Below are 20312 nucleotides of genomic sequence, written 5' to 3' on the forward strand. Positions count from 1 at the left end.
TGGCGAAGCAACGTAGTAGTCGTGTTGTTAGTCCTATCAAGTCAGGGGTAAGTCGACGGCAAGCCCCACCACCCACTTCTTCCCGGCAACTTTACAGTTCCCGGAGAGTTTTTGTTTTCTCTATAAGGTACCTAAGCTTTTAAGTGATGTCTAGATCCATATTATTCGGATACTCACTTGGCATACCATTGTGGAGTTTACGCTCTATCTGATACATAGAACCCATCGTAAACTACTGTCAACAGCACAAACACGAGAAGGAATATTACAAGTATTCCATGATGACCTAAGGCCAAGGGTGGCTTTTCATTCGAAAATCGGATAGCTCGGCCGATCAAAGCTTATATCGGAGGCCGAGGCCTCAGTCTCACGTTTCCCCGCAAGGACATCGTCGCGGCTTTTCTAGTGGGCGGCCTCAGAAGCTGGAAGTCGGCAGGGTATCACACAAGAAACCATAACGATCAATATCGAAACCGAGTCGAAGACGTGGGTGATTCATTCATTACCAAGAAGGTAGGTCTCCTAGCTAGAGGCTTAAACCACGTCGACTATCTCCAACCTTTCCGCCTTTATCCTAGCTTCGACCTATTCATGACGACATACGAGGTTCAAACTGCCGGAGCTAACTATTTATAAATACGGCTATAGCATATTGCATCGTAGGATGTAGCTACAACCTAGTTCAGAAGCAATACCAAAACAGCCCTCAGCGGCAGCGCTTTCTGGCAGCAAATACAGACTACCACTCGCTAGTGATTTCCCCATCGTACGACACCGCCTTCCCGCCGTGCTTCTCTTTCGTAGATACGGCAAGTATCTGTACCATGCCGTCGCAAGACTCGTCGACTCCCAGTGGGGCCTGGCCGACCCCAAATTGACGTGCGCCCGCGTTCCCAAGCTCGGTCTGAACCCATCCGGGCACCATGACGAAGGCGTTGAGCCAGTCGTCTTCGGCGTTGATGCGTACCGTGAACCAGTGCAGGGCTGCCTTCGATGGCCCATACGCCGCGTTCGGGATGGGAAGCTGCTTCCTGTTTCCCCGTCTTGTTTTTAGTATAACTCCCCCTCATAAGAACCCGATATAGATCTATTTCCTAATACCTCCACCAAAAAAAAGGAAAAAAAGAAGAAAAGAAGAAAAGAAAAGAAAAAGGAGAGAGAAAGGAGAAAGGAGAAAAAAGACAACTAACTCACCCTATAAACCCAGCTGAAGACCCAATGGGCGTAAAGATAGGCTCGCGCTGGGATAACTGTAGCAACGGGCGCGTAGCTTGGTACAGGGCGACGACGCCGTAGACATTAGGCTCGACATGCGCTCTGATATCGTCGATCTTGACATCCTTGACAGCGGGCCAGACGAAGGAGACACCCGCGTTCGCGATGACGATGTCAAGGTGATCGATGCCGTGCTCCTCGCGGAGGGTGTCGACAGCGTCGAAGGCGTCCCGCTCGACGGTGGCGTCGACCTTGACGACGACCAGCCTGCTGCCCTCTGCCCGGGGCAGGTCCGCGAGCGCCCTCGATGTCGGGTGCGAAGGGTCCCGGTTGGCGGCGACGACGGTGTGGTTCGGCTTCGCTAGGAACCGCTTGGCCAGACCCTCGCCTAGACCGCGGTTCGCACCTGAAATGAGAACGATATTTTGTGGCATATCTACAGATGTGTTGTACCTATAGAGATAGCCGTTTTACAGACAAGTCCTAGTTAGGTACCTGCTTTTAAATAGTTGGGTGAAGCTGGTGATATTACGCCCCAAACTCACCGACCCGGACGGAACACAGGCCGTGATGAGAAATCATTCCCACCGGCGTTGTAAACTTGATCGCAATTTGTAATCCAATCCTAATAAACAACTCCGCATTCTGGGGGGTTATTCCATTTGAAGCAGTACCCTCAAATCATGTGGTTCCAGGTTGATTAAAATAGGCAACCATCGTACCATATGGCTTTAGGTACCTAGGTCAAGATACCTATAATTCTCTCATCTTTTGCATATATATTCGTCTTAACCCGTCTCGTAATGAAATCATGCATTTGGGAGTTGGTGTAAGTTATAGTCCTCAGCGCCAATATGGTATCTCCTAGGAGGAACCTAACCTACTAAATCCCATAATATCGACTTATTAGTCCCTAGGTACCTAGTTCTCGTCTCTCAGTACGACTGAGGGCTAAGGAGTCGTTACTTGTAGAAACAACATGCCGCACCCAACTTTAGGAAGCGCATATTTCATCATCGCTAGACGGCATGTCTCCCCAAACTAAAGCATGATGGCTTTATCCTATCCCTAGCTTCTCCCTGGCCGTTGTTGCGTCTGCGCTTGTTCCTTGACCGACTCTTCGCCTAGCACTTTGCTCGCAGCCATGAACCTATTATAAAAATCAAATTAACAAAGTATCGCAAGAGACGCGGGATAACGGGAGAACTCACAATCCGCCGTGCCAACTCCCCAGTCCTCTCATAGCCTCGGCCTGCACGCTCGTCATGCGCAAGAGGTTTTCCGTATCAGCCAAGTTCGCCGAGAGTTGAGCGAGTTGCGAGTGAAGATGCGTCTTTACTCCCGTCATTTTTTTCTCTCATGTCAGCAAATGAATTAATTAATTCCGAGGAAGATTAGGTGTGCAACTCACCAGTTGCCGGGTCTTGACCACGCTACCGGGGCCGGAGCTGGAGTTCTGCGGCGCCATCGAGGGTCTTGCCGCCCCGGACCCCGAGCCTTGCATGATGATGGTGCGATCCATGTTTCCGCCTCTGGATGTCATATCGGCCGCGTGGAGGGAGCGGCGGGCCGTAATGATAAATATGTAGAAGCCAACTTAGGTACACTCGGAATACCTTGAGTACCTAACTTAATCAGGTAATGCTAGGTTTATGTTATGCACGCACACAGAAAAGGTATAGTTATTAGTGTAAATATTTGATGACAAATAAGTAAACATCAACTTGTATTGAAGTCAACTTTATCTTTTGGTTAACGTCCCTTAGAACGCGTCGTAGTAGAGAGTTTGTGCGGAGTGGCTTTTGTGGCGCTACTACTAGTACCTACTACATCAGGTAGGTACTACATGTACTTATGTACCTAGATACCTAGGTACCTACCTATGTACCTACAATATCTCATGTACAATACCATCTCATGTACAATACCTTGGTCCTTACCTACCTAGGTACACCGTACTACCTCTAGTACTATTTTCGGAGCCGAAAAGTGGTTCGTCCAACACCACCCCATGCGATTCCCGACGTTACGGTGATAGCGGACCCCTTGAGCTAAAGAAGCTATAGTAGCCCTACCTATCCCATCCTAGGTAGTTTTGCTGCATATCACCAAAAAATACGACAGTAACATTTACCTCTCTTTAGTAGGCCCGCTTGACAACGTCATCCACAACGATTTCGTATTTGATGCTCTGTGTATGAAGAATAAGTTGGCGAGATAATTATAATTATAATTACGGCTTCAGAGCTACTCCACGTCACTATCGACTTTTCATACTTGCATTGTCGTGAATAATCGGTCCTTGTTAATTAAGCCTAGCTCCTAAGAGTCGCATCTCATCGAGATCACCCTTGTCTAATTCTTGAACACGACCCCCTCCTCGACCTTTACTATTTCTTCCTCGTGTCCACTGACAACAACTCCGAGGCCTGTCCCATTTCCAGGCCCGCGCCTTGCCAATCTTTACAATATTAAAATCCAGACAGAAGCTGACAAAGAAAAAGAGAGAGCAAGTCCTTTTGTGTGATGCACAGTCATAATACCAATGCCTTCTTCTCCCAGCCCGAACTGCATACATGTCTCCCACCCTTGTAACTTGAACGATCGCTTTTTACACTCGGCGTAGACCGGTCCGATTCCACAAAGGACTTTGCTAAAGCAAAAGCCATCGTGTCTTCCACCAAGTTTCGTTGAGAAGACTAGGTCGACCGCGATATATCAACGCCAAGCAGATGGGCCCTGGAAAGCAGATGGGTGATTTATATGTATTCCCATGTCTTTATAATCCAGCCAATGCCCACCGTATGCATTCCAACTTCTCTTATCGATGAGCCCTCAAAGCTTAGGGCACTAACACGTTCGGAACGAGTTGAAATGTGGGGGAGGCAGGCGGAAGTTTGCGAGGTATCTGGGCTGGCGAGTGAAGGCTAGAAAATCATCGCGTAGAGAGGAAAATGGATAGAAATATATCTTATGTGTTCCGAAAGGCGACAGGCCCCCCGCATCCCAATGCAATATTACCGAAGATGAATATAGCCACTGCTTCAACCTCCAAAATGCTTATGTACGTGATTTTCCCCCCTTGCCGAGACGAATAGAATTATGTGTGCGTCGTTATGTTGTAATCCAAGCCAATTCCATCTAACCCTATCGAATGCGCCATGGTCTGAGACAAACTCAACAACCCCTAATGCTACCGTGAGAACGGCAGCTTACCTACCTACAGAACTGTCGGGCAAAACTGTGAAAATTAACCCGAATAAGAACAGTGCATCGACAATAGTGAAGCACAAAGACACATCCACCGTCAGCCTAAGCTCGACCTCGAATCGTCGCACTTGGAGTTATTAGCGGACTCCAATGGGCGGTCGGGGCCCAAGACTGCTTTGACTGCTGTGAGCTGAGGGTTCAGAACCTAGGTTCGTTGATTCACCACTCTCCGCGCTAGCACTCGCACTACCGGTCAGACTTCTTGTTGTCTTCGTATTTGGTGGTTGGAGAGAGCTCACCCCGACATGTTGTTCAACTTGCTGCGGCGCGACCATATTCCCTTGACCAGGAGGGTACCTAGGAACTGGCTGGCGTACCCCGTCCGGAGGCGACGGGCGTCCATTCGGACCAGGTGGTCCAAATCCGTTGGGAGGCGAAGGTCGACCATTACCACCTCGGCCCGAAGGACTATACGGGTTCCCCGGAGACTGGCTGGCACGCCTAGGGAACGGCCCACTCATCCCGTTAGACCCATTTTGAAAATCATGCAAATGTGACGCCGTCAGTGAGTTGGCTCTAGATCCAGCTTGCATTTGTCCCCGATCGACATTACCATACCGGTTCGATGTGAAGCTCATCAGCGGGTCGTCAAGAATATTATCGTGGAGACCAGGCGTAGCATTGATGATTTGACTAGAACGATTCCTGCCAAATGTCGGTCTCCACCTGCTCCCACGAGGCGGTGGTATTCCTCCTCCAGGACCCTCGGGATTCATTCGCATCTCGCTTTGGTTTGGGGTAGGCCTGCTGCGATTTTTCCTAGATGTGACACTCATCATATCGAAATTGTCTGGGTCAATCATGGGGGCCGGCGGGCCTGAGTTAGGATCGAAATAGTCATCCTCCTCATCTTCATCGTCGTACATGCCGCCTCCGCTCCGGACTGGAGGAGCAGCACGCCTTCTGCCGCCAGCGGGTGGCGGACCAGGACGGCGCATGCGCATTTCCTGTTCCTTCAGTGCAAGCTCGCGCTGTCGCAATTGGAGCTCTCGTTCGCGAAGGGCAATATCTGAAGTGTCAGCATTGTATCCACCGTCGCCAGCATCAGCCGAATCTTCGTAGACGACCAAGTGGCTGAACTCCCCAAGATCAGTGTCGTCAAAAGATCCACGTCTTGACGGTTGTCGCGACTGGGGATGGCCGTTGGGCGCACCGTTCATCGGGGGTCTGTGTCCATTCGGCGGGCCACCGTTCATGGGCGGAGGAGGTCGACGCATACCCGGGGGTGGACCACTAAGGTTGGACGAATTCCTAGGCCTGGACCTAGGCGCCGGCATACCATTCCCGTTCGGAGGGCCATTAATAACGGGACGGGGAGGCTGACTCGAAGACATACGCGGCATTGGTGATGCACTTGTTGGCGAACCAGAAGCAGCTGGTAGTCCATTGATCTCCTTAGGTCTGGACTGGTTGACGATGTTCAGGTTGTGGAAAATGGCGTAGAGCGTCTCGATTCGCGGTAACTTCACTCCTGAGCTCTGAGCCAACTTGATTGGTGAGCCGAGGAATGTCTCGACCTCCATTGGCCGCCTAGCCACGTAATCCTGCCACATGATGCTTGGGTTGTCCGAAAGCTCACACTGTTCCTTAATAGTGTTCTCCTTGAATTTAGCATCTAACGTACACCCTTGCGCAGTAGCAAGAGCGATAAGCTCGTCAATTACATCAGAAATTAGTTGTCTCACGCCAGTTTTTTCCAAAAGAGCGGTATGGGAAGGTGTTTCGAAAATGACGCTGGCCGGATGAAAAGCAATAGGGCTAATTCATTAGCAAAACAACGGACAAATTTCGACTGGATATTAGGGACCTACCCGATAACTCGTTCGAATTGCTGTTGTCTTATATTACTAGAAACCTTGCAGTCGACGCGGCCTGAACTTAAAGTCAAAGCGAGTGCTTGAGCCATATCATCTTGTATGGCTGCGGGAATGCTGCCATTCTTATTTGCTGGACCAACCCAGATCTCAGTTGAACCACTATGCTCAAATTCGCTCGATCCCAACTGGGTCAATTCGGCATTCGAAACGAGCGACAGGACAACATTTGTTGGGAACCTCTCTTCAAGGGCAGCTTCGATTCCGAGAGTGTGCGTGGTATTGACAAGAATACAGGTATGTTGCGGAGTGACAACGGCGTCGATTACCGAGGCGAGGTCGTAAACATCCGGGAGAGCCTTGATGCAGAGGATAACATAATCGAATGCGCCCTCCTTGTTGTGTGCGGCTTCTTCTGGTGTTCGGACAACTAAGTGGTCACGTTAGCTAAATAATCGTACTCACGGAAAACCAAGGCTACCATGATATACTTACCACGTCGGGGTTTAAACCGCTCGTTACCGAACGACCCGGATTTAAAAGAGATGCCATATTGGCTGACGTTCTCGAAACCCGACTTCCAAACGAGCGTTACGTCGCACGCATTGGTAGCCTGAAGCCTCCAGGATAAGAAAGCAGAAACAGCATTTCCACCCACTGCACATATTCTCATTAGCTCAGTGTTAGCCATGGTAAGGTGTCGCGGGCGGCTCTAGGCTTTATGCCAACGCGCCTTGCCCTTCGTAATAATATGGGGGTGAAAGGAAGGTAATAGAGATCTAGAGGAACGATAGACAAATGAAAGCAAAAGAGTGGGAGGTTTTCCGTCTCTTCCGAAAACGGTGGTGTACTAAGAAAAATAGAGATCTTCTTCACGAAGCAAATTAAAGTTAAGTTGAAAGGAGGCAGGTAACAGAATTGGAAATAGACGAACCTGAGAGGATCTTGAGGCGAGGCGCTACTGGAGCCATAATGGAGACCAGAAGACTAGACTAGCGGGTTATACTATCCTCTGAATTTGGCTATGTCTCTGTGCCTGTGTATCGTGCGGGCGTACTCACGATGGTGTCGGGACGAGCCAAGGTAGCCTTGTATTACAACTCCAGCTACAAACCCACAGTTACAACGTGGGTACGACGGATCGCAATGGGTGTCTTACGTCCCCTGAAAACCGGCTTTTTCTTATCTTCCCAAATTCACCAATACTACCGACTCTGTACAGCCTTTTCCGTTTCGGTGGCCAGCTGAAGGAATTGGAGGCGGGATGTGAAAGTATTGGCGCAGATCAGGCTTGTCGTTTAGCGACTCACTGGCCCATTCGAAGCGGCCGCTAGACTTAATGTACAACGATTCGATGGCGTCTAATTTAACCCTAGTCTTCACACGGTAGGCTTGCAGGATATACCCTATTTCTTTTTTCTTTTTCTTCTTTTCTTTTTCTTTTTTCCAGAGATCCCAGTCAACAGCGGTAAGTGAAATGCCCAAGAAAGCCAAATATCAAACAATAACGAACGTAACGGCCCTAAGGACAGGTCGTGGGGTTGGGTAAGAGGAACAGGATGAGGAGAGCGGGTCGAAATGGACCGTCAAACGTAGGACTAGCGGGGAGAAAAGAGATTATGTTCAGCTCTCGAGAGCATCAAGAAAAAAAAAAGAGGAAGAAAAAAATTAACGAATGGACGCGACTCTAAGCGGGCCCTCTTTGTGGATAGTTGGGCGTAGTCGAATGATGGTTGGACGGACGGCGGGATGCCGATGCGAAGTGCGTGTCCAGCAAGAATAGAGAAAAGGATAGCGTAGACGATTTGGGAAGAGTGAATAGAAAAAAAAAATTAAGCAGGGCAGAAGAAGATCAAGGAAGAAACATCAGAGTAAGGTACCCAGTAAGAAGCCAGAAAGCTGCTCAAGGCCCTAAGCAGACGGGACCGGTACTGCGATAGAAGAGTTAGAAAGGTCTGCGGGAGGGGCGTAGCGCAGGTAGCGTTGATTCGGGAGGGTGGACAAGGTCAAAAACTGGGCTAACCAGCTACCTATCTAAGCTGCTTGTTACAGGTACCTAATGGTATGTGTAAGTGCCACCCATGACAGACCGGGATGTACGCGTACAGGGCGTATGGATGTGCGGGATGTGCGAGGTGCATAAGGACTTTAGGTATTGTGCATATGTCATAAGGTATTGGAAGTACCTAGGTAGGTGGGTGAAGTTAGGTAGGTAGTACTAGTATTAAGTAAGCGAAAGCTGGGAATGGCTGCGAAAAACAATTCTGTCGGCGATGGCGGTTTTGCGGAGCCAGCACTAACAATACGCTAACCTAGCCAGGTACGGCTCTAGCCCTTGGGACACTTTTCCAGAAACTTCATAACCCACTTCAATAAGTACCTTAGATAGGTACCTAAGGGATAAATGAATTTGAAGATTTACCAAGCTAAACAAGCTTAAAGACCAATGTCAATGTCAATGTCAACGATGCTAATTTGAATTCCAGTGAACCGACAGAAATTTGATACGCCTGATAAAAGGGGGATGAAGTTGGACTGATACAGTAACTAATCCGTCCCTTTTTTTCTTATTTCTAAATGGGCTTGAAGCCTAAAGGGAAAAAAAACATGTTATCGGGACCAGTGGGAACGTTGAATTAGAACCGAAAAGTACGAGAAGGGTACGAAAGTAGCCCAATCATTAAACCATGGGCGCGGAAATCGTTTCAAGCTTCCGATTGAGAGAGTTCGATAAGTACGCAAGTATCTAGCTAAGTACACCAATGGTTAATCGGTATGTGTATCTTACTTGTGCGCACTGTATCAGTCAATTCCATCCTGCATGTCTGGATTGTATCACACATACTTCCCTGCGGTACCTCAGACATACCCGCCATTTCCAAGGTTATCATTCATTCCATTACTATGTACTGATTACATAGTACATGTATCTCAACCATGCAACTTACAGAATCGTTCCTTCTAGATATTCTCACGTAAATTCAGAACCCACTAAGATGCAGCTAGGTATAAGTAGGTAGTACCTACAATACAATAGGGCTGGCTCGCTAAAGGAGTAATATTAAAGGCGCTATGATCGCTACACATTGCTGCTGTTCTAGAATGCCCAAGAGGTGTGCCCGAGGTACATACTTTTAAAGCTAAGAACCCATCGGATGGCAATATCGAACTTTGTTGATATGTGCGGAAAATATCAATATTTGGGGCGATGAGGCTGTGCAATCTATTAGCGTCTTCTACATACCTATCCATACCGTACGGAGAGGTTCGCACGAAACTGTACAATACAATACATACCTTAGGTACCTAAGGTATATATCTAATCGTGGGATGTTCTCCTTTTGACTGCAGATGGATTTGCTGGATTAGTCTTCGTATTCTATCATGATGACCAAACCATATACTGCAAATTTTCATGCTGGGCTTAGTGAGTATACCGGGGAACCTCAAATATGCGCCTCCATGGTAACTCGGCTTATTTCCGATGAGACACCCGCTTCGCGTGTTAAAGTTAGGTGCCTGAGGTTAGGTACTTAGCAAGTTTTGATGACTCTTGAGTTGAAGACAGCTTACAAGCTCATCTCGCCTAAGCAATTGCTACTTAGTTTAAGGTATTGAGTTATAATATTAATTGAATCAAGCCAGGCTTTAAAATACTCTAAGTTAACGAAACTTCCTCATAATACAGTTGCAGGACTTTGCAATTATAATTGTATAGATATACAGTAACTAGGTACTGTACACACGCTACCTTAGGAGGTACATAATTGATAGAATGTCAATACAAAGGCGGGTTCTTACGAATTAGGCATCAGCCACACTGCTTCTCACATGCAGCTATCAACATTGATCCATGCAAAATCTGACCCACGCTGCCCTTGATAATCTCGATAAATCAGTCTATCCGGTAGCGTTTACTATTTCGAGTCAACGCCGGATCTTTACAATTCACCAGTCGATATGCAGTTCTTTTACTAAACCTCTTTACGGAATATATGCATTAATTTCGTCCGAATGAAATCAGGTAACCAGCATATACTATGCATAGGTACTTACAAGGAGTGATTCCCTTTTAGGCGGTTAAGAAGCGCAGTTCGCAGTACATAAAAGCAGGGGTAACAAGGCTCCAAAACTTGAAAACGGAGATTAAAGTACAAGACCGTTGAAATCGTATTCTAGATTGGTTCTTCGGCCCCCAGCCTACAATACTATGATAGGTGCAATGTACAATGTAAAAAAGCTCTATGATAAGATCGTCCATTCTATGAGGTATGCATGATTAAAAGTAAGTAATACACATAGGATTGAAATCTTATAACATCTGCAAAAACATAACTTATGTAAAGCTATAGATAGTGATACCTCGATGCTCTTCTTTTATTTATAAAAGATTACCTCATTAACCTTTAAGCCTAGCCATATTATACCAAATTGACGTAGTCGAAACCGCCCAGTTACCTGCGGTCACTGGCACCGTAAAATAAAGTTCCCCCCTGACGGCTGAATCCGGCCCAGGCAAGAAGTAATGCGGTAATGACGTAATGCGAAGAAAACTACCTAGGTACATGTCCCCGTCATTTTAATCTCAATACGTGGGATATCTTTGCATATTTAGATGCGACCAGGGGACGGCATTTTTCCTATTACTGTCATGTTACACGTGATAATTATGCCTTTAGGTCATAATCAGGTATAAGCCCGCATGTCCAATTACGAAGCAAAACTCATACCTAGATCAGGCGTTTATTTTAAGAGCTCTAGGCTCCACCGTAGCTTTGGTTCTAGGCATCTGCAGCGGCAGCCTTAGATGGGACTTTACATTATATTAAGTACAGGTACATGTAGGCTAGGTACATATCTACATGTACCTAGGGAGCTTCGGAGATGTACTTACACTGAGGTACCTACCTAAAATAACAAGTACCTACCTGTATTAATTGAAATCACGATTCTTTTTATTGCACAGACCATATTCTCGTCTTTTCACCTTTTTCGTGAACTCCATTTTGCCAGCGTCAGCCCCTTCATCAAATTAATACTTCACTCCAAATTTCTGCCATGACCTACTATTAGAAACTTTTATCAGCTACGGCGAAATGTATTAGGAGAAAGCTCTTAGATATCTAGTGGCGTTTTCATTTACTATCTATGGCACGGATACGAACGTACGATCAATAATGATTTCTCTCGGCCACGTCGATGCAAGCGAACGATCTGATCTGCCCTTGCATTTCGCGTACGAAGTATTGTACATCAAGAGGATTTTCTAACTGCCGTCTTCCACGCGGCACCACGATCTCTTAGCGATAACGAATTTCTCCCCTGCTGCAATTCCTTTCGTGTCAAATATTTAAACAGAGACAAGTAAAAGAAAAGGAGAAACCTGATGGACGAACCAGGTAATAGAAATGCTCACCGCTGTTCATACCCGATACAGACTTACCTTCCCCAGATATAAAGAAACTGGTCAACCAATTAATGCGCGGGAGAAATACTCCGAGCCAATCGCATGGACAGGATCCCGAATAACGAGATCTACCTAGTAGCATTAACCTCAAATCAAATGCATCGCAAATCCGACAGGCCTTCTCGATGAGGTTAGGGACCATGTTACCTGTCGGATATCCGATAAGCAAAGTGAAGTTTCGAAGTTCCATTTCCCTGGGAAACTACCTAAGTCATATCCTAAGTTCCTACTTACCTAGGGGGGTAGACATATTGAACTTGCACGTGCAAGTCAGTCTATGTCTTGAGTCCACCGCCGTAGGAAAATCTTTCGGAACTGCAGGGAGCCGTTTATAGCGGCTCGGAAACTGACGTGAGTGCACCTATAGGCAAGTTTCGTGCAGTGTAAAATCCGTTTTCTACATCGCAAGGGAGTCCTGCAACTCGTCACCGAAATCTCACGTGGATAACTGCCAACCAACCATCCGGATTTCTTTGGCCACTTTTAAATTACAATGATACGCTGTGCTAAAGGTTGCAGTTCTGTCATTGAGACTTGTACGTAGAAAACGTCGAATCTGAATGCATCGGCAGGGGGTTGCAAACCTGCTTTTCGCATGCAACCGGGGTCTACAGCCTGCCAGCCTTATTCAAAAGATTTGGGTATTTAGATCGATATTTTTACAGGGCCATTTCCAAGTATAGCAACCGCTACGTAAAGGACATCAGATACGATATCGACACTATCCCCGGTTGCATAGTTACATTATGTTAGATAGTTTCGAAATAAGCGCAAGATGATCGCCAAAGAATATTCAGTCACGCCATCCCAGGCACAACATGCTGACCCGATATTCTGGCATCTCGAAACTAAGCACTACGACTAATTCGGAAACAGACTCGGACAGCAGATAGCAGACCCGAGATCCGAGGTGGCCAAGTCGGGAAATCCTTGTGACATGCGTCTATCCGCCGCCACCCCCCCGGCGATGCCGGGTCGCTATCCAATAAATTCGTCCAGATTTGTTGATACATGTACTCGAACCATATTATCGCAGATAAGCTCTCGCAACCAGTGATGATAATACGACCTGTTCACCTTAGCTAGCCGTCATCCTATCCCTTGCTTATAACCTATCACCTGATAAAGGAGAAGAAAGGCTAACTAACAAATATTCATCAATCATATGGGGTTTGATAGAACGGCAAATACTCTCACTCATCCACCTGCGGACTATTCCGAATCATCATCTATATCTATCTTATAGTAGCATGATACTACACAATACACATTACACATAAGCCTAAACACTATTTCCGATCGGAATCTCATTGTGTAAGTACTATAAAACCGGCCAGCGCGGGGTATATGAAAAGCTCTTGATATGTAACGATAACTCGCCAATGTCCGGAACATTACTTGTCACCGCCCCTATATATACGAATGAACTAAAAGGGCTTTCAAGGCCCACGCCATAAAGCAGTTGCTGCTATGCGGGACATTTCAATATGCTCCGCTGGGCGACTCATTTCTGTTCGGAACACATATACATATACTAGGCAGGACAATATGACAGCACCAGACCGCTTTCGAGTACTCGCCGCCTCGAGCAACTCCCGCTTCGGATCTAGATAAGGCCTTGCTGGGATATTATCTCAACATGACTATGGCAACTTTTCGCGGTTTACCCATGAGCCTGGCGTAACTTAATCTGAATTGCATATCCTAAATACATCGTACCATATCCGATATCACGGGATCGTACATAGCAAACTGCTTGACGATTACTAGAGCCCTGTGGCATTCCATGTCGGTTGTTAAGGAGACCCGAGAAGCGAACTTTGATCCTGGGAAGTCAGCCTTATGACTTCTCTCTGACGCGGTAACTCCAAGTACCTGGTCACAATGACCACCTAGGTACTTAGACAACGCTTTAATGTGCTGCACTATATTAAATATATGCTGCCTATTTAAACCTTACTCAGCCTTTCAAAATACTGTGGCATTCTCCCGTAGATAACCTTAGGTACGCTTGTATACGCAACGTAATTGAAGTTGCTACCCGGAATCAGAAATGTACTCATATCATAGTAACAATCAGGCTTTGCACTTCGAGTTACTACAGCTTGGTTATATGTATGCGGATATGTGCTTGTTTTAGTCTTGCGAGATTGAAGTGAAGGGTGCAAACAAAACTTAGGCTCTTGATGTTTACTGCTATTCGTAGAAGTGTGAGTAGGTGAATGTTAACAATACAAGAGGGAGTATATCAGTGGTAAGGCTAGTATGAATTTAGGTTTACAGCTAGTTAATAGGTAGGTACTGCTTGTCAAGTTGTACGTTACAGCTCTTAGCTGTGGTGTTCCGAGAACCGTAGCCTCGTAAAACCATTGTATTTTATTAGGTCTAGGTAGGTACCTAACTTAGCAAACGACATGCCCCGACGACAGTTTGATCGGTTGAAAGTTTATTGATTGCCTAGGGCCTAGGTATATATCGTATTCGCTACAGTAGGTAGTGATATCATGTATGACTGACTCCCTTTACACAGACCCCCCCTCTCTTCTCACGTCGTCCTAGGTTAGGTACCGAGCAGCAAGCAAGCACAGACACAACCCTAATTAGACGGCCCTCCCCCAAACCCCCCTTACTTCGCAGCTCCGTTCTCTGCTTCCCCGGCAAACGGATCCCACTCCGGGTCCGTGTTCCGGACGTACTCGGACGCGTCGGCCAGGGTCTGCGCGACGTCCTCGCCGTACCGGTCCGCGACGAAGGCGTACATCATGTCGATGCCCGCGGACACGCCCGACGACGTCCAGACGTTGCCGTCCACCACCCAGCGCGCGCGGCGCACCCAGTTGACCCGCGGGCCCTGCGCCGTGGCCTGTTGTTTTTTTTTGCCCCCCGGTCGCCCGCGGGACCTTTCGGTTAGAAATTGCCCGCGCTTATCTTGTCTTATTTTATTTTATACCGAAGGGGAATAGGGAGGGAGTGTAGGGATGAATAGAGTAGATGGATGCCTAAGGTAAGGAACAGGGAAAAGGAAAGGGCAAGGGCAAGGGCAGAAGGGGAAGAGGATGGGGAAAGAAAGGGAAATCACGAACCCACTCCCATGCCCTCTTATTCGAAGTCGCGCGGCGCCCGTCTAGAATCCCCGACGAGGCTACCACCGCGCTGCCCGTGCACACCGTCAGCAGGTACCGAAGGCGCGGATACGCCTTGCGCACGAACTCGACGACGGGCGCGACGTTAGCCGGGTCGCGAGAGCCGAAGCCGCCGGGGACGAGCAGGACCTCGATGTCGTCCGCGGCATCGGCAAAGGTGCGCGTGGGCAAGACGGACTGGCCCGTGGTGTGGCCCGAGGACGGGGTCAGCGTCGGGACCGGGTCGAGCGTGGCGGATAAGATCTCCAGGGCTAAGGGGCGGGTCTGGGATAGCATGTTCAGGATGTCGAGCGGCCCGAACACGTCTAGGGCTTGGAACCCCGGGTATAGCGCGACGGCGAATCGGGTTGGAGGGCTGCTGCTGTCGCTGCTGCGGCGGCTGTCGGAGAGATCCTGGGACAGCATTATGTAGGCAGGGGTCGAGTATATATAAAGAGTAAAAAAGAGGGGATGTTTCGTGTAGGATAGATAGAAGACACAGCCTCAACAATACGAGGGGCGAATATCAGGTAGGGATAGCAACCGGAGAGTCATAAATGATAGATGCAGAACCTAGGTAATGGATACCAAGCGTACGGTAGTAACTAGCCGAGTTGGCTTAAGATTTAAGTATATTTAAGCGTATTGTACATGATGCAAATGCGAAAATCGTCAAGGTATCGTGATCCGGCGTCGGAATCGGTGCAGCGGAGCTGAGTAATACGGACTGTCCTGACGTAGACTAGGTAGTGCCGCCGTCAATTGCTGCACGGCTTATTTCAAATACCTAGAGTCCGATTGGGAGTTTCGAAAAGCTGCTGCCTGCCTAATAGTGCAAATCTGCAAATCTGACATGCAGGGGGGACAGGGGAGGGAGTGCTTAACCCGGCAGCCCCCCAGATTCAGGGGGGAGGCGGGGGCGGCTCTTTGGAGTTAAATATTCCATGCAAACGGCTTCGTATTTTGAAAGGAAGAAAGTTAAGTCAATGACCTTATACGAACTTCTCCTCAAGAAGATCTTTTGGGATAGCCTTCTATATCACCTATATCCTTGTTCGAGTGAGTATTGTGTTTGGTTCGTATAATAGAAGCGAAATTGCCTCTTCAAGTGTTACTCTATAATGAAACATACCTGTATGATAAAGCAGTACTGTTTTATGATTAATCAACTTGAATACTCTCGCCGCCATATAGGCCAAAGTTGGATTCACTTTCCTAGGATGTAGGTTTCCGGTAAGCATCTAAGATTTGGCAGTAAGGTTTACGTGGTTGTTCTTTATTTTGGCTTCAATCTGTAGACCGATTTTGTATGAAATGCGTGGTTTGACATCTTGTAACCACTGAACCGGGTGGACGAGAAGCCTGACTTTCTAGGAAAATAACGATCAATAAATGGGTTAACAGCATGCTGATTAAGAATTAGGATGCCAGGAGGTTCTCTCTCCGCATCACCAAATTACACCAGCAAAACACACCTTAGGTCGTTAGGTAGGTACCTACGTAGGTACCAAAGGTAAATGAATAAGGTTCTCGGAAGGAAAGCAAAAAGTAAAGAGCACCTGCACCGGGATTCGAACCCGGGTTCCCGGCTGTCTGACAGAAAGAGTCGGAGGCCGATAAGTTAACCACTACTACATGCAGGCTGATGATTATGGAAGGTACGGTACGAAGGTCATGTCGAACCTCTAATACCACTCGACCATTTGTTTGCCAATTCGTTGGTAATTAACAATGTGAAATTACAATCTATATGCTGATTGATCTTCTGACTTACATTTGGTATGAATTGAGACGCGTTGATAAACGAACACATGAGCTAGTTCGTAAAGAGGAAAATAATCCTAAGAAAAGCTCTAGGTACCTATTGTGGTTTTGGGTACTTACAAAGCTAGTTGCTCTTGCCTTATTTTGGATGTCGTGAAAGGGAAAGAACGACTACATGATACCAATAGGAGTAACTAGACCAATCGTAACTGCTTCCTACGCTTTCTAGGTAATGCTCACAAGACTGCACCTAACGTCACAGTACCTATGTACATACCTACCTAGGTACTTAGGTAAATCAATAAATCCGTTGCTACAACTAAGATACCTAAAGATAAATACAAATCCTCAAGTTAGGTACCTCAGGTAACTATTATAAAACGGTCCATTATCTTTTGTGAATGGAGAGTCAGGTAAAAGTCAAGCCTTGCTTAATGAAACATCTGTGATAGAGATAGAAACTACACGGCAACAGATATTAAATCCACAAAGATTCTCTAAGCCGATACAAATATGTTTATTTCCAACTACTAACCACTTGCAAGATAGGCATTTGCCCATAGGTGATAGTGTGATTTGACATTGCCATTTTGGGAAGAAAAGTCATACCCCAACCAATAAGAAGGGTCGCTTCAACGTCACGGTAAACCTTGTTGTCCTTAGGTCTGCTCTTGTCGAAAATACCTACGTACCTTAGGCAAGTATTTACCTAGGTACATACGGTATTTAATATTATACGGGTAGGAGTTATGCACGTACATTAATTATGTAGCTGAGGGAAGTCCACGTAGCTCATCCTGTCATTGCTAGGAAAGGAACATCTAGGATATCTAGGATATCTAGGATGGAAGAACATAGATGGTAAAGAATAGCTGGGGAAGGTAAGAACTCTTCAGGAACCCTACCCACACACCTCCCAGCGTTAGAGCGAGATAGGTACCTTGGATAATTTATAATTCTTATTCTTAACATGTATTTACGGTGATCCTATACCACAGCCATTGGCTCGACGAGTTATACCAATAGACGACGTTCCTATAGCCATTATATATTTACGCTTCTAACTCTACCGACTATATTCTATAACCCTACCAATAATTCCTACTGGAGTCGAGAATAGCTAGAGGGCGAAAAACGTACTGGAGGAGTCTCTTATTACAAAAGCCTGTGTATCTTCGGACAAGTCGTTTCCGGCATCAAACAGTAAATACATTGCTGAAAAGGGAGGGGAGATCTCTACGGACACGATGGATAAACAATCTCAAATAAATCATGGGGACCCCCCAAAGAAACCATGCGTGGTCTGCTTCGAAGATGACGGTGACCTACGATGCTTCCAATGCGGGTGTTTCTGGTGCCGGAACTGCTTGACAACATACCTCAAATCCAGGCTGGCAGCGAGGAACACATGGCCCCCAAGGTGCCACAAGTACATCTTCACAGAGGACGATATCAGATGGATACAGTCGAGTGATCTCCTCGAAAAATACCAAGAAGTAAACCGCGAGTTGCTGGGACCACCTCCCCTCTACTGCTCGGAGCCGCGATGTAGCGCGATCCTCAACACCGAAAATACCACAGGGGAAAGCGACGTCGTTGTATGTGATAAATGCAGTTCTAAAACTTGCAAGAAATGCAAGCGGGGACACGAGCCGACTGAGTCGGGGTGCGAGGAATCGCCCATCGATACCGCGCTCACGGACATCGCCCGGAGCAAACACTGGCAGACATGTCCGCGCTGCAATCGCATGCTCGACCGATCAAGTGGATGCAACCACATGAAGTAAGTTCGAGCGCCATTGTTTCTGTTCTATGAAGTTAAATGTACCCCATGCTTACTTATATCTATCTGCCCGCCTGTAAAGATGCCATTGTGGCCACGAGTTCTGCTACGAGTGCGGCATGACGTGGAGAACTTGCAGTTGCGGGATTGATCAAGAAACGATTTTCTATGAAATACAGCTCGGAGACGGGACCCCTCCGATAGTGGTTAGCCAAACTCAAATGCTTCTATTTGTCACGCAACAAGCCCATCGGCACCAGCAGGCGCAACAGGCGCGGCCAGAAAAGCGACAACACCACTTTGTGGATAAGCAGAGAGATCAGGAACGCAGCCAGAAAAATCAGAAGGAAAACCAACGTCCAGAACAACGGCTAGAGCAGCGGCATGACCATGGGCAACCACCATCATTCACAGGGCTTCACGGTTTGGTTGGTTCAACATATGGGCAAGCTCAATCCTTACGTCAGGGACAAAACCTACAACCTTTGATAGCGAACCCACTACGACAGCTGGTATCTGATCGTGCCCCTTCCCCCTCTATTGAATCTGTCTCGAGTCCGTTATCGCCCCAAGCCGCAGCCGAGCAGAGGCGTAACTACCGGGCATTCAGATTACAGTCACAAGCCCAGATTCCAGGTTTTCATAGACAACTATCGGGGCATAGCTCGGGGGTTCATATAACGCATCTGTCACGGTATCAGCAGGATCCAGCACCGGACTTATCCCAGCCAGGCGGTTCCCCAGCACAACAGCTACCGGAAGAAGTAACTTTAATCAACAGGGCACCGCATCGCACCGCAAACCCTTTAGCAGGCCGAAGCCGAATATCGTCTATCGGCTCCACAAGAAATCCTCTCCAGCCATCCGATCCTTCACCAAGACGAATGGATCGAGCCGGGTCCAAGAGAAGACGGGATTCGGCGCCGTAAAATGAAGCATCCACAGACTTACCAATCCTCCTGCCAACGTTGCCATCTCAACTTTCGCCTTCTAGGTATTCCCAGCGCTTCTCCGACGAGGTTTTCTCGATTGAATTAATGACAGTATCGTAATCACAAGCGTTTCTTTCGTCACTCATTTGGTATGTACGGGCCTGCTTGTCTTTCCGATTCCTAACCGCTGCGTAACGGACGTTAGGGCAAATAGCCAACTGCTTGCTTGCTTGGCATTGGTATATTACGAAAAGAGCTAGCGAGTCTCGTTTAATAGTTGGATTTGTGGAGTGGAAATTATTCACTAGTTAGTAGGTACCTGTTTTTATTATTTTATTATTTTATTTTTTAGTATGGATACCTTCGACTTTGGTTTTACACGGAGGAATATGCTAGGAAAACGCACAAAACAATGTCAAGATAACAGCATAAATTCTCCGATAGGGAGGCATTAATAGAAGCGGTTTGTTTTTAAAATGTCGGAAGGAATTAGGCACCAGGAGTCAAGTTTTAAGAGAGTGATCGTTTGGTGCTAAATATCCACGAATGGGTTTATTATATCAAGGACATAAGGAAAAAGAAAAAAAAAAAGAAGAAATTTCTTTTTTGGAAAAAGAAAAGAGCTAGCTTCACTCCGTTTCGATCGGAGGTCCTCCGGGTTATGAGCCCGGCGCGCTTCCACTGCGCCATGAAGCTTGTTGTGAGAATTTGTATCCACAGAGATCCTCAACAGGCGTGGTTGAATGCAACCCGTGCAATTACGCCTTATATAGCGCGCATTGACTCACTTACGCAATGCCCACCATCCAGTGATTTCGTATTAATATGAACATTCACGCTTTTACCACCGAAGAATGCGTTGGATCATATTGTGTGCATACTCGGTTGGTGTATACCTAATATACGATGCTTCAAGGGTCTTAAGCTATATGAATAAATATGTAC

At 47.0% G+C, this 20312-nt stretch overlaps 5 protein-coding genes and 2 non-coding genes across 7 annotated transcripts; 1 reads left to right on the forward strand and 6 right to left on the reverse strand.

The window, feature by feature from the left end:
- Positions 1-99: 99 nt before the first annotated feature.
- On the reverse strand, positions 100-1924 carry F4812DRAFT_81066 (NAD(P)-binding protein). Its single transcript, XM_047939462.1, has 2 exons — positions 1195-1924; positions 100-1031 (listed from the first exon to the last, which is right to left on the reverse strand). The coding sequence occupies exons 1-2, from the start codon at positions 1647-1649 to the stop codon at positions 740-742; spliced, it is 747 nt and encodes a 248-aa protein (XP_047788818.1). The 5' UTR covers positions 1650-1924; the 3' UTR covers positions 100-739.
- A 42-nt stretch (positions 1925-1966) lies between these two features.
- F4812DRAFT_81061 (DASH complex subunit Hsk3 like-domain-containing protein) lies at positions 1967-2984 on the reverse strand. Its single transcript, XM_047939461.1, has 3 exons — positions 2627-2984; positions 2427-2548; positions 1967-2365 (listed from the first exon to the last, which is right to left on the reverse strand). The coding sequence occupies exons 1-3, from the start codon at positions 2756-2758 to the stop codon at positions 2284-2286; spliced, it is 336 nt and encodes a 111-aa protein (XP_047788819.1). The 5' UTR covers positions 2759-2984; the 3' UTR covers positions 1967-2283.
- A 1247-nt stretch (positions 2985-4231) lies between these two features.
- Positions 4232-6990, reverse strand: F4812DRAFT_465763 (ApbA-domain-containing protein; the record flags this gene model as incomplete). Its single annotated transcript, XM_047938483.1, has 3 exons — positions 4232-6243; positions 6297-6729; positions 6795-6990. 3 exons carry the CDS (start codon positions 6988-6990, stop codon positions 4563-4565), a joined length of 2310 nt encoding a protein of 769 aa, XP_047788820.1. The 3' UTR covers positions 4232-4562.
- Positions 6991-14139: 7149 nt separating this feature from the next.
- Positions 14140-15676, reverse strand: F4812DRAFT_81215 (class I glutamine amidotransferase-like protein). Its single transcript, XM_047939463.1, has 2 exons — positions 14850-15676; positions 14140-14629 (listed from the first exon to the last, which is right to left on the reverse strand). Exons 1-2 carry the CDS (start codon positions 15312-15314, stop codon positions 14393-14395), a joined length of 702 nt encoding a protein of 233 aa, XP_047788821.1. The 5' UTR covers positions 15315-15676; the 3' UTR covers positions 14140-14392.
- Positions 15677-16444: 768 nt separating this feature from the next.
- On the reverse strand, positions 16445-16531 carry F4812DRAFT_t107. Its single transcript has one exon. It is a non-coding gene; the product is annotated as a tRNA-Arg (tRNA).
- A 1368-nt stretch (positions 16532-17899) lies between these two features.
- F4812DRAFT_460778 (uncharacterized protein) lies at positions 17900-19364 on the forward strand (the record flags this gene model as incomplete). The annotated part of the gene is made up of 2 exons (XM_047937749.1): positions 17900-18435; positions 18518-19364. 2 exons carry the CDS (start codon positions 17900-17902, stop codon positions 19362-19364), a joined length of 1383 nt encoding a protein of 460 aa, XP_047788822.1.
- Positions 19365-19991: 627 nt separating this feature from the next.
- On the reverse strand, positions 19992-20063 carry F4812DRAFT_t106. Its single transcript has one exon. It is a non-coding gene; the product is annotated as a tRNA-Met (tRNA).
- Between the last annotated feature and the right edge of the window lie 249 nt (positions 20064-20312).

The sequence above is a fragment of the Daldinia caldariorum genome, assembly GCF_022478825.1.
Source record: "Daldinia caldariorum strain CBS 122874 unplaced genomic scaffold F4812scaffold_12, whole genome shotgun sequence".
Taxonomy (NCBI): domain Eukaryota; kingdom Fungi; phylum Ascomycota; class Sordariomycetes; order Xylariales; family Hypoxylaceae; genus Daldinia; species Daldinia caldariorum.

What these genes read in the sequence shown, in the direction of transcription:
- F4812DRAFT_81061 (XM_047939461.1), bottom strand. Translation starts at nt 2,758, where the DNA reads ATGACATCCAGAGGCGGAAACATGGATCGCACCATCATCATGCAAGGC. An exon ending in TGGTCAAGACCCGGCAACTG is followed by an intron (nt 2,549 to 2,626) that starts GTGAGTTGCACA and finishes ACGGGAGTAAAG; the next exon opens with ACGCATCTTCACTCGCAACT. An exon ending in GGGAGTTGGCACGGCGGATT is followed by an intron (nt 2,366 to 2,426) that starts GTGAGTTCTCCC and finishes TTTTTATAATAG; the next exon opens with GTTCATGGCTGCGAGCAAAG.
- F4812DRAFT_81066 (XM_047939462.1), bottom strand. Translation starts at nt 1,649, where the DNA reads ATGCCACAAAATATCGTTCTCATTTCAGGTGCGAACCGCGGTCTAGGC. An exon ending in TCTTCAGCTGGGTTTATAGG is followed by an intron (nt 1,032 to 1,194) that starts GTGAGTTAGTTG and finishes ACGGGGAAACAG; the next exon opens with GAAGCAGCTTCCCATCCCGA.
- F4812DRAFT_81215 (XM_047939463.1), bottom strand. Translation starts at nt 15,314, where the DNA reads ATGCTGTCCCAGGATCTCTCCGACAGCCGCCGCAGCAGCGACAGCAGC. An exon ending in ATAAGAGGGCATGGGAGTGG is followed by an intron (nt 14,630 to 14,849) that starts GTTCGTGATTTC and finishes AAAAAACAACAG; the next exon opens with GCCACGGCGCAGGGCCCGCG.